At 50.2% G+C, this 13,288-nt stretch overlaps 1 protein-coding gene across 1 annotated transcript; it reads left to right on the top strand.

Annotated features, from left to right (window-relative positions):
* Positions 1–4,147: 4,147 nt before the first annotated feature.
* On the top strand, positions 4,148–5,688 carry LOC123108309 (expansin-like A1). The gene is made up of 3 exons (XM_044530131.1): positions 4,148–4,363; positions 4,483–4,777; positions 4,976–5,688. Exons 1-3 carry the CDS (start codon positions 4,222–4,224, stop codon positions 5,358–5,360), a joined length of 822 nt encoding a protein of 273 aa, XP_044386066.1. The 5' UTR covers positions 4,148–4,221; the 3' UTR covers positions 5,361–5,688.
* Positions 5,689–13,288: the final 7,600 nt, after the last annotated feature.

Here is a 13,288-nt window from a genome sequence, read left to right on the forward strand (position 1 = left end):
TGAGGCAACGGGGTATATATAGGCAAACCATTTGTCCCGGTTCATTGCTGGAACCGGGACTAAAGCCTAGCCTTCTATCCCAGTTCGAGCCAAGACCGAGACCAATGTTTGTGGTTCATTTAGATAGATACTTCTAGCGAGGCCCATTGGACCCGGTTCATGCCTGGAACTGGGACAAATGGGTCCATACGAACCGGGACCAATGCCCACGAGGCCCCGGCCGGCCCCCTGGGCTCACGAACCGGGACGAATGCATCCATTGGTCCCGGTTCGTGGAAGAACCAGGACTAATGGGATGGCCAGGCCCGAACGAAAGCCCCCTTTTCTACTAGTGAATCACAAGAAACATCAAGCATCTTGTAATAACATGGGTTTGTCACGGACTGTTCCACCTTGTGTTTTGTATCACATCACCTAAGTCAATAAAGTTCAAGAAATTGGATCCAGAAAAACCTTTGGTGGTTTTAGCATCTTATTGGACCTTTTCTTTGCTTGTTGTTTGAGTACTTATAATCCTATATACCTAAGGGAGTCATTCCCACTAGCTTATTTATCTCAACATGCAAGCATGCCACCTCACCATAAAATTATGAATGGGATAATGGCCACCTCAACATGCAATCATGCATGGAAAAATACCAACCACAACATTCGACCATGCATGGTAAAATGTGTTACATTTAATTATTCTACATATATTCACCAAATATGGTTACAATTATACATAATCAAATATGAAAAGTCATGTGTATTTATAATTTTTGTTATCATGTTATCAACCCAATTTTTCATCAACCAATTCACGCAGCAATGCACGATGTATTCTCTAGTTTAAATAAATCCCTATAGTCATTCTATTACAATCATATGCGTCCTCCCAATGATCATACCATGTGGGTAAACCCTAAAAATATGTTCATTGCATTTTTTTGGCCAAAACAAATTACATCCATTTTCTTTCCCAAAACTTCAAAATAGAGCTTTGAACTAAAAGTACTTATGTTTCCAAAATAAAAATTTATTAAAAATCATTTTTGATGTCTATTATACATATATAGAACCACTATTCCCTAATCTTAGTTTGAAAGGTATTTAAATATTATTTAATTTTTTATAAAAAGGTGGAAAATGGCTTCTAAATAGAAAACACTTATGTTGTTTCAACATTTCCAATAAACTACAGAAGCATCCTATGACCATTTTTGGTCCCCACATGAACTTCTCACCACATGTTACTATGGATCATCTTACTCAAACATGCATCAAACACCTAGTGATTCAAACTAGCTAGGGTCTAAAAAATTTCTACATTCAAACTCCTACTAAAATCTCCATAAAATTACCAGATCATGACCTTCATTCCCTCTTCACCCCAAATCAAGTTTCATTGAGAAGAGCTTCGTAGAGATAAGGTGAATTCCATCAAACACCTTAGGCATATTTCTAGTGTTTGTGCTTAGCCCTATTTAAAAATCTCCAAAGTTCACCAAATTTTACTAGAGCCTCTCCTTTCGCCCCACTTCCCTCCAGTAACTCGTCGAGATCAATCATTCGAGTGAAAACCTGCCATTTCTACTTCTGCCATAAGCTTGGCATCCCCCTCTCTCTTGCCATATCTTGTTCTGCCTAGCCCCATAGTACCCATCATTCCCTTAGACCTTTATTTAACATCAAGAATCAAGTGACAAGCTTCCTTGCATTTTCTATGGCCATGACGGCCATTTCGTGCTCTAAAGGGAGCCACAGTGCACCAATGCACTGTAGCAGCCCCCACTCCGAGCACCCATAGCTCCTGGAGCCACCTTCACTGGTTACTAACCTCTCCTCGACATCCACGGCACTCCACCATGGCAGCCCCCTCCTTCCTCCCTTTCTCTTTCTCAGTCTCAAGCGCGCTCTTCCACCGATGGCAAAAGCCATCACATGTGCCTTCGTGATCTGCCTAGCCTCATTCCTCCCACTCGCCGACACAACGTAGATTTGGCAATGCTTCCCATGCAAGATCGTGTGCACTCTCTCTAGCAGCGGAGTTCCTCCAATGGTCGATGACGGTGCATTGGCCCACCATCCTTGCCTCGCGCGCCTTGTGCCTCACAAGCCCGTAGACGCCCAATTCCTTATCCAAGGTTTTCAGAGCAATATAAAGATGGCGGAAGAAAGAGGCGATGGAGAGGCTTCCTGGGGGCCCATGCGATCACCCCTGGCCATGCCACCTGGCCGTGTAGGGCCCACACCACCCTGGCAGGGCCAGATGCCTCCAGAAGCTTCCCGACTCAAAACATTTTATAGGATTTTTTTGGTCTTCATAAAATTGATTTTCCAAAAAAATTCACCAGGCAACAGAAAACAACATCTCGCATTGGGCACTAAATTAATAGGTTAGTCTAAAACATATCAAAAATTGGTGCCAAAACTCTGGCAAAGTAATATAATTGTAGCATAAAAAAGTTATAGATACATTCAGAACGTATCAGTATGTAGGCATCAACAAACCTTCTCCATCGCAACGAGGCCTTCGCTCGGGCGTGTGGATGTCATTGTGGTCCTGCTCTGCTTGGCGGTTGTTGCAATAGGCCGCGGGGTCGTGCACTTTCATATATGGTGGCAACGACAAGTATGTTTTGTCAACCGATTCTACCACCATAGCCGCGGATGATGAAGCATGAGGACGGTGCAAGACTGTCGGAGTGTCCCCAATTGGGATTTTGGCGATGCCGGTGGCCTTCCTCCCTCACCAATTTTGGGCCCACGTGCGACGGTGACCTTTGTTGTTCCGATCCTTTGGTGGCAACTGACACTTGTTGCAGCTTCACTTTGTGCTTATGCTGGCATGATCTTCACTTGTGTGGTATCTCACGTCAAGATCATGCCACACATCTAGCTGTTGGGATAGCGAAAAGTGGTGGCGACTACACATGATGACTTCGATTTTGGTGGCGCTTCTTGAGTACCTGGTATCGAGCTCCGGCCGGGAACCCATAGGTCTGACCCTAATTGATTACACCTAACAATTTTGTTGTTTTTCCATCAGTTTTTTTTTGAAGGCATTGTTCGAATTTGCTTGGTCCTTGTCTTTAGGATGAAACCCAGGATTTGACCGACAATGGTTGGATCCGGCAACGACAACGCTTCATCAGTGTTTCCTTACACGTGTGTTGCTACTGGAGAACCTTTCTCATTGTTTTGTGATGTCAAAATATGGTTGGTGCAAATGGTCACTCCTGTCTGTATCACTTTAGAATTTTTTCCTCGCGTTCGCAGAGCTTGGGATTTGTACGTCTTTGCTCCTTGCCGATGTAACTCTCTCTCTCTCTCTGTGTGTGTGAATGTTGTTTGTGTGCCTATTTGTCATGCAGTGGTCGGGTGTGTGCTTATTGTGTTTCATCACCTGGATGCTTCAGTTTGAGTTAATAAAACGTACCCTTTATAAATGAATCAAGTCCAACATTCCTGGTAATTTGTCTCAAAGAGAGAATATTCAATGCTCCCAACCCTCACGTGCTCTCATGCTTCAATGTCTAAAAGTCAAATTCGACTGTTCCAAAATAACCTGAAAACATTTATGAATGTTCACAAGACATGTGTCCATTACCTCTACAGAATTCAGATCCAAACTTGAAATACACACTTAGAAACAAAAAAGACATATTCAACAGAAATAGTGTCACGGGAAGACAAAAGCTAAAATGACGCTATTCACATAATGATTTCTCCTTTTTGTTTCTCATGGCATATTTCAAGTTTGGATCTGAAGTTTTTAGGGGTTGCACACACATGTCTTGCGAACATTCACTTTTTTCAAAAGAAAATCTAGAAATATATAAAACTGACTTTTTAGGCATTGGAGCATAGGACCACCTTAATATTTTTCCCTGTCTCAAAGCTCCCTGTTTTGCAGGGATTAGGTTCCTTTTAACAAAGTGGTAGTACTCCCTGTGTGTCAAAAAAACGTCTTATCTTAAGTTAGGCTGTACTACTAACGACCCCTAACAAAACCAAAACAAGTAGTCCTAACGAATTACAGTTAAGTCAGTGTTAACACGAGGACCGTGTGTGTGAGAGGTGTGAATTCTGTCAGTTTCTGTGTACCGTGAGTGGGGTTGTCGTGCTGGTGGTGTGGTGTATATAAGCCGTCGTCAGGCACAAGGATCCTCCTCCACTGCCTCTGAGCTTCTCTCAACTTGAAGCCACTTGCTCTGCTCGGAAGAAAAGGAAAGCAAGATGGACGTCTCTTCCTCATCCATCCTTCTGCTCCCGCTCCTCCTCCTCCTGCTCTGCTCCCTCCCGTCGCTCGCCTCCGCCTGCGACCGCTGCGCGCACCGCTCCAGAGCCGCCTTCTACACCTCCTCGCTCACCCTCGCCGGTACGTGCCCGCGCGCCCATCGATCCATTCAGTTTTCTTCTTCACACCGATCGATCGATCGATTCATGCAACTGCATATAGTACTATGATTCTGATGGTTTGATTGTCTTGATCTGCAGCCGGGTCCTGCGGGTACGGCGCGGCGGCCGCGTCCCTCAACGGCGGACTGCTCGCCGCGGCGGGCCCGGCCCTGTACAGGCAAGGCGTCGGCTGCGGCGCGTGCTTCCAGGTGCGGTGCAAGGACGGGGAGCTCTGCGGCACCGCCGGCGTGAGGGTCGTCGTCACGGACCGCGCGAGGACCAAGGAGAACGGCACGGACCTCGTGCTGAGCAGCCCGGCGTTCGCCGCCATGGCCCGCCCTGGCATGGCCGGGCGGCTCGCCAAGCTCGGCGCCGTCGACGTCGAGTACAAGAGGTAATCCAACGCCGGTCCCCCTCTCTGTTTTTTCTTTCTTTTCACCAACAGCGCGCACGGCGCACGCGCCATGTGCGGCATAAGAACAAAAACAGCGCCGGCCGAGCATGCGTGCCATCATCAATACATCTACGACTCCAGTTGTCTCGAGCTGGTAGAATTTGGAAGCTAGGCTCACGATTGTCAACGCATGTGCAGGGTGCCGTGCGAGTACAAGGGCAAGAACCTCTCGCTGCGGGTGGAGCAGAGGAGCCGCGCGCCGAGCGAGCTGGCCGTCACGATCCTCTACCAGGGCGGCCAGACCGACATCGTCGCCGTCGACGTCGCGCAGGTCGGTGCGTCGTCGAGCTGGAGGTCCCTGACGCGCGACCACGGGCCGGCATGGAGCACGAGCCTGGCGCCGCCGGGGCCGCTGCGGCTCAGGGCGGTGGTGACCGGCGGATACGACGGCAAGTGGGTCTGGGCCGACCGGGAGGTCCTGCCCCGCCACTGGCGCGCCGGCGAGGTCTACGACACCGGCGTGCAGATCACCGACATCGCGCAAGAAGCCTGCTTCCCCTGCGACACGCAGGAGAGGAGGTGACTGGCGCCGAGGCAAGCAGACGACAAGCCAAGAGGAGGAGCTAAGCTCCAAAATCGTGGCTGGGCATCGAACGAACGGTCAGAGGCTCCTCGTCACTGCCGCTGGAAATTTCGGCTGGGCTTGGAATTGGAAGGATAGAGATTAGTAACTGACGCAGCGGCACCTAGAGCCCTCGTTGCTTATCCAACTCTTGTGGACATACATGCATGAGCTGCAGCTGACGTGTGAGAGTAGTATGTACAGTAGCAACCATGAAGCGATAAATGAGTAGCGAGGCCGTGGCCTGAATCCCCGGCCAAAATTCAAAATCCGGCGACTTTTCTCATCAGTGGATAACGTCGCGAGTCGCTGTGGCGCAGGATTCATGCTCCGTTGCTTTCGGCGACGATGTTGTTTACTCGCCTGACAAACGATTTTTCATTCATGGGCGCCGAGCTCGATCGTCCCGTTTGAATGGGTTGGTTGGTGGCGGGATTAATAATTTGTTGGACGACGGACGAAACTAGTCGCCGGTCTTCCAGGATTCACTGAACGAACTGGTAAGGAAATTAGGGTAATATAATGATTGGAAAGCACAATTCGGACATGTATGCACTGAGCTGAGCACAGTTGGTGACTCGGTGCGCCATTAACGTTGGACACTCATCAGTGCAAGCGCAACTGCAACCATCTACTCCTCACGGTATGATGATAATGATGGCCAGTAGAACTAGTAGTGCATGTATTACGGGCCAATATGTAGTAGGAGTATGTGGTGCTGGCCGGTGAAAGCCGGCCGAGATTCTCGCGGAGTGCACTGTACGTCTGTCCGCCACCACCCACACCAGGGGCGGCGCCGTCGCACCGTGTAATTTATCCATGCAATCTGTCGAACACAACACTGTGCTCAAAATTCAGGCACACGATCAAAACGTGCGTGCGTGTCCTTATACTCCTTGTATGTCAGCACCCGCAGGCTAAATCGCATGAATGCTGGAATAGCTGGTGTGGTTAATTAGCCCTGAAATTTTAGTTGGGTGGATTCAAGCAAATCAGACCATTTTGATATTGATATCCGCGTGTCTGTTCAGGTACGTACCGTGCCATTTCAGGGCAGCACAAAGATTAATTAATGCGTAACGGAAGCAAAAACATGACGCTTAACTAAAACGAAAGCTCTGCCCAAGCTTGCAGCGGCCTGAAAGATTAGGTCAGGACTTAAGTGCATGCTAAATTAAGCCCTAGCGTGCAGCATCAAGCGATCGATCGATGCTAATTGAGGGTGCAACATGTGTAGCCGTGCAGTGCGATCGGTGGGGCGCGGTGCTAAAAATTTGATTAAAGACGGACGAGGAAACGAGGCTGCAGGAATGGAGTGCGAGTGAGACGCCGAGCCGGCCCAGCGGCGTGATTCGCTGTCGCTTCACGGCCGATGTTTCAGTTGCGAGTTGAGTATTATCCTTCGCCTGGACTTTTGCTATCGTGTGTTTAATACTTGTATACATATTACCGTGTGCGCCTTTGACGACAGTGACTCCATCGGGTCGCTGTACTTCTCGCGAGTGATCCAAATGGACAACTGATTTTAATCCACTACTAACTTATTTATGGCCGGTTCTTAGTTTCTTACTACTATGTCTCTTGTACTCTTTTTTTTTTTGCGAGGGATGTCTCTTGTACTCTTGCTGTTCCCAGACGCACGCAGAGTATATGCTGATGTACAAGTGTAGCTCCGGTAGGTAGTCCAGCGAAATGGTTAGCGCATGTAAACTGCTAAATTAAGGGCAGTTGCAAAGTGTTTTCCTTGGTCACATCACGATCGAGTTCAGACGTGAGACGTTCGAGAAGATGGAGCCAGGGCAAAAACTAATCAAGGGCGTACGTACGTGTCTGCAGGTTCGCTGCACCCAACTGCACAGCTGATCAATGCCCTGATTCTGTTTCTTTTTCATTAGATTAGATAAGCAGATATGCTTAAGGTCGTAGTCGTGTGTGTATTTTATGTAGGCTCATTATATCTCCCAGCCTCTTATCCGTTGGGCCTGTGACAGGTCAGCTAACTAAACGGAGGGTCAGCCTCCATGATGGGTTGATTTATTTGTTTGAGAGACGTACGTGAGCTCCATCTTGGTGAGTGACCAACCCTAAACCCAACGGTCTTGCCATCGTGCGTCAGGCTTAGCTGCAGAAATCAAATAGGTTAAGAACTAACAGACATAGCAAGACAGTAACATAGTTCCAAGATCTTTTGGATTGCTGGTTGTTCACTTTCTTTGGACAGACGAGTCACAAACGCATTCACAGGCAATCTGTATGTAGTTTACTGTGTACAATCATATCTGCCTGCCGACGTAGTTGTGGTATTCATGCACAAGTTTGCGGAGATGCTAGTATATGATGCAAAAGATACGATAGCAACATAATACTAGTATTTGAGCATCTCCAGCCGTTCGGCCCCCAGGAGTTTGAAATAGCGCCGCCTGGGGGCAACCGGCGATAAAATCGGTGTAAGGGCGGTCGGGTTCCCAACCATGGCCCCGGGTAGGCCCCCAGACGCCGTTATTAGAACTAAAATTCGGCTAGAATTAGACGAGAAAGACACGAATTCAGCTAATATTCGGCGATTTTCATTCATATTTATACATACTTAAAGAAGACATAATAAAACACACAAAAACTATGCCGCCCGCCGCCGTGCGAGCCTTCTACATGCCGAGGATCCTGTAGAAGTTGGTGTAGTCGTCGCTGTTGTCGTCGCCGCCGTCTTGCATGCCGTCACCGTCCTTGCTGCACCCCTACCCTGGGTCGCCGTGGCGGACGGGGTCGGACGGCCCGGGCGTCTCGTCGTTGCTATCGTCGAGGATGACGACGCCGCCCTCCTCGCGGCGGCGGCGCCGGGCGTCGATCTCCTCGAGGGCGTGGCGCTGGCGCTCCATCTTCTGCCGGACGTAGTCGTCCCGCACCCATTTGAGGCCGGTCTCCTCGTCGGTGGCCATGGCCTCATGTTCCTTCTTCATCGGAAGGAGCACCGGCTCGGTCTTCGGCTTGACGAGGCGGGAGGAGGGAGGAGAAGGGCCACGGCCGCCCTCGTTGATGACGAGGGCGCCGACACGGGTGCACCGCCCGACCAGCTTCTCCCTCGGCTCTAACTTGACGGGGAGGAGCGTCAGCGCCCTGGAGGAGTGGAAGCCCGACGAGGACGACGACGACGTCTCCATCCGCCTCGGCGTCCAGGAGTTGCCGCAACGGCGAGAGAAGGTGGGGGCGTCGGGTACTCCAGTCGCGGCGAGTTGCCGCCCTCAATGTACTCGAGGATAGTTTCGAGGGTCCGCCCGGGAATGCTCCACCATTGGCGCCGCCCCTCGGAGTTGAGGTGCCCGCGGGGTTTGACACCGTTCGTGGCAGCCAGCTGGTCGGCGTGACGGTGGTCGAAGTACGCCGTCCACAGTGTGTGGCTGTCACGGGGCGTACCTCGGCTGCCGCCGCGCGTGCTCCGGCAGCGATGATCGGATGCGCGCGATCTCCGCGCGCCGTTCTGCACAGAAGGGCGGCAGTGGACCGGGACGCCGCCGGTGCTCAGCCTCCACAAGCCCGACACCCGCATGTCCGGCGGCGCCGGGTATTCCGCCTTGTAGAGGAGGTGGGCTTCCGCCTCGTGCAGGTGGTGGCGACTAAGCCATTGGCCGCCGCTCCGTCGCTGGGGTAACACTCGGCTGTTGTCACGGAGAGAGGGAAGAGAGAGGAGAGGGGCGCCGTCGGCGAGAGGGCGAGAGGGGCGTCAACGACGAGAGGGGTGTCAACAGCGAGAGGAAGAGAGGGACTGTGGCGAGGGAGTGTCCGGCCACCGGCGAGGGAGGGGTGGCTTTTATAGCTGCGGGTGGGCGGCGAGCAGGCGGCAGCCATGTGTACGTGACGAGCATCGGCGCGCCTTCACTACGCCGCCCGTGAGGAACCAATGGAAGGCTAACCGGCGGCAGCCTTCGCATTGTTTCCTGCGGGAAACCGAGGCTATGAGGACGACGAAACCGTTTCCCCCGGCGCCCCCGCCGGGTTTGGCCTGGGTTCGCCGGCGCCAAATTCGGCCCTAACCGGCGAAAAATGTGCTTCTGAGGTGCGACTGGGTCAATTTTTTCACGCCGGCGATAAAAAAGAGGCTTGAGGGGGGGCGGGGGGGAGTTACAATGCTTCACAGCAAGAAAAGAAGAAAAGTTAAGACCATGTTCATTTAATAATAGCAAGATTTTACAATCCCGAAAGACAACAAAAGTGCCTACCACCCGAGAAATATTACAGAAATATTTTGCCCCATTCTTTCGCCTCGCTGCAGATTTTAGAGATGATGATGTGAGGAGGTATAGAAATGTTATTGAACACTGCCTTTGTTTTTTAATATAAAACGTTTTGCAGTTCAATTTAAACCGCAAAACATCTTAAAGGAAGAGGTAAATACACCACAAGTCACAAAACTTCCACACGACGGTCAGTTTAGTGCATAAACTTGTAAAATGCGTATTTCTAGTCATCTAACTTGTCATCTTGTTTATATACGGTGCTTTCTACCGTATCCAGCTGTATCATTACGGGTGCCAACGTGATGGGGCCTACAGTCAGTGGCTGAGGTGGTGGTAATCCGCACGCACTATTTTTTTTTCTCAGATAGCACCCTTGCATTTTATTTATTTATGTGCAGAAAATTCTCATATAAAAGTAAAAAAATTGTTGCACACAGTGGGATTTGAACCCACGACCAACCATGATTCGCCCCGCATAGAAGCCACCAGACCAACTGCAACTTTGCGTTTAACGGAAAAAATTATCTTTATATAACTAGACCACGTGAATTAAAGTAAAATCAAAACGGAGACGAGGTAATCCCCGCTTCGAGCTTGAGGGCGCAGTCCAAAAGAAACCTATATGCATTCATTCTGAAGTATATTTTCTTTTATGTACATAATTCACATTCAAACAAAAATTTCGTTCATTTGTCCTAAAAAACTATGTACATTCATTTTTACCTATATTTTCGTATATCTAAATTTTCAAATTTTAAATTATTCAAACTCAAAAAAATGATGTTGATTTGTCCAAAGAAATTTATGTACATTAATGCTGCACTATATTTTCTTTTATCTAGATTTTAAAATTAGAAATATTCTAATTGAAAAAAATAGTTGATTTGTCCCAAAAATTTACGTACATTCATTTTACACTATATTTCCTTTTATCTAGATTTTAAATATTTAATTATTCGAAATCAAACAAAAATTATTTGATTTTTTTTTGCGGGGGTAAAGGGAGTTTCATTACATATGAATAGAGTTACAATCGAGGGGCCAAATGTTCTCGATACATGGTGGAGCCGAACCAAACCACACAGCCGTAGCTCGTTCGGACCGGCTATATTTCGCCAGACGGTCGGCAACTCTATTTTGAAGTCTACTAATCTTTTGTGGAAAAAACTCCCTACTACCAAGCAGATCTTTGATTTCCAGAACGATATGACCGTATCGCGAGTGAACCAACGCACCATTAGTCAAGCTAGACAGCTGTTCATGAAGGTGCTTGCGATGCGTCTCGCATGGCGGATTGACGAACTTGTTGGCCCGGCCCAGTCTGCGTTCATCAAAGGCCGTTGCATCCAGGACAACTTCAATTTTCGCCCGAGGGATGGCACACCACTTCCACCGTGTCAAGCGCGCCATGCTTTTCGTCAAGCTCGACATCGCCAAAGCTTTCGACAGCGTCTCCTGGCCATATCTGCTTGACATGCTCCGTGCTCGAGGTTTTGGTCCGAGATGGTGCGATTGGATCTCCATGCTCCTTGCCACCTCCTCGTCGCGTGTTCTGATCAATGGGGTGCCTGGCCGGCCCATAATCCACTGTTGCGGCTTGCGTCAGGGTGACCCTCTGTTGCCGTTCTTATTCATCCTCGCCATGGAGCCCCTCCAACGGCTTCTCGATGTTGCAGTGGACACAGGGGTCATCTCCAAGCTCCAGGGTCGGCTGCCACAGCTGCGGGCTTCCCTCTACACCGACGATGTTGCTCTCTTCCTCGACCCCGTGAAGACCGAGCTGGCAGCTCTCCGCTCCATTCTTACTGCTTTTGGCCTGGCTTCCGGGCTTAAGGTAAACTTCAAGAAAAGTGTCGTCCTCCCCATAAGGTGCGAGCAGTTGGACGTGCATGACGTGATCTCACCTCTAAGGGCTAGGGTTGAGAGCTTCCCCTGCAAATTTTTGGGGCTGCCGCTGTCGCTTCGGACCTTGCGTAAAGTGGACCTGCAGCCGCTGCTGGACAAGCTCCGCACACGCCTGGCGCGCTGGAAGGCCAGGCTGCTCACCCTTGCTGGTAGACTGGTTCTCCTCAACTCCGTCCTGACTGCTTTCACCATATACTGGTCGGCCGTCTATGCGCTCCCGCCATGGGTTCGTAAGGAGCTAGATCGGCTACGACGTGCATGGTTATGGCGTGGGGAGGAGGTGTGCCATGGCGGGCACTGCAAAGTTGTGTGGAGCCACGTTTGCTGCCCGCACGATCTTGGCGGGCTCGGTATCGTCGACCTGGAGCGGTTTGGCATGGCGCTCCGCCTCCGCTGGCTCTGGGCGGAAAGGACCTCCGTCGTCCCCTGGCAGGGTTTACCGGTCCCAGTGACACTTGCGGAACGACATATGTTTGCGGCGGCATGTGCGGTCACCGTTGGGGATGGCAACCGAGTCAGTTTCTGGTACAATAGCTGGCTGCCCGAGGGCGCGCCGCTCGTGATCGCCCCTGATCTATTCAAGGTCTCAAGACGCAAGGTGCGCTCCGTGCGTCAGGCACTGTTAGGGAGCAGATGGATTCAAGACCTCCGTGGCCGGGTGACCACCGACCTGTTGCCTTCCTTTGTCAGGCTATGGGCGTGTGTCAATTCCCGGCAGCCGCTCTCCCCTGGCACCATGGATTCCTTCCGCTGGAGGCTAACAGAAAATGGCGTCTACACGACGGCCTCCGAGTATAGGCTTTTCTTCATCGGATCCACTATTTTCCCACTGTGTCAGGAGATCTGGAAAGCTTGGGCTCCGCCCAAACTCCGTACCTTTGCATGGCTGCTCGCCCAACGGAGGATCCTCACAGCTGACCGCCTACTTGCCCGGCATTGGCCCAATTCCTATTTTTGCCCGCTATGTTTGCGGAACCTCGAGACATCGGTGCATTTGATGAAGGAATGCTCGTGGGCGCGTCGGCTATAGGAAATGGTGGCGCACCGTTTCGCAGTCCCGGAACTAAATCCGGCTGCATGGATGCTGGATGTGCCATGGATCGACTGGATAAGCAGCATGAGCCACGCGCCTTCCACTCGGAAGCTGGCGAAGTCGGTTGCCCTCCTAGTATTTTGCTGGATTTGGAAGGAGCGTAACATGCGCATTTTTGGCGGCGGAACGGAGCGCTCGCCGCGGCAAGTCTTGCATCTCCTGCTATCGGAGGCAAGCGACTGGGCGCTGGCAGGAGGCCGACATCTAACTCTGCGAGAGTAGCCCCTTTATTTCCTCTTTTTGCTTTCTCTCAATTTCTTTTTCCGCAAGCTAATGCGTTAGCCTGCACCCTGTACTCGGCGTTCCTTCGCCTCCCCTTCTAATCAATGAAATACGCAGCTCTCCTGCGTTTATTTCAAAAAATATTTCGAACCGGGGCTTCTCCTATTCAGCACACAATTTTGTCGTTTTGATTTGTATTTTAATTAGTGCTGTACGTGTTCAATAAATAGCACTACCTGTACATTTGACACATCAAACGTTAGTTGGTCTAGTGGTTTTCTATGCGAGGCGAATGGCAGCAGGTCATTGGTTCAAATCCCATCCCGTTCTCCATTACTTTTTCATTTTATTTGAGGATTTTCTGCATAAATTAATAGAATGTAAGGGTCCTTTCTGACAACAAACCGGCCTCAGCCACTGACAGTGGCCCTGCCACG

The sequence above is a fragment of the Triticum aestivum genome, chromosome 5A (assembly GCF_018294505.1).
Source record: "Triticum aestivum cultivar Chinese Spring chromosome 5A, IWGSC CS RefSeq v2.1, whole genome shotgun sequence".
Lineage (NCBI taxonomy): Eukaryota > Viridiplantae > Streptophyta > Magnoliopsida > Poales > Poaceae > Triticum > Triticum aestivum.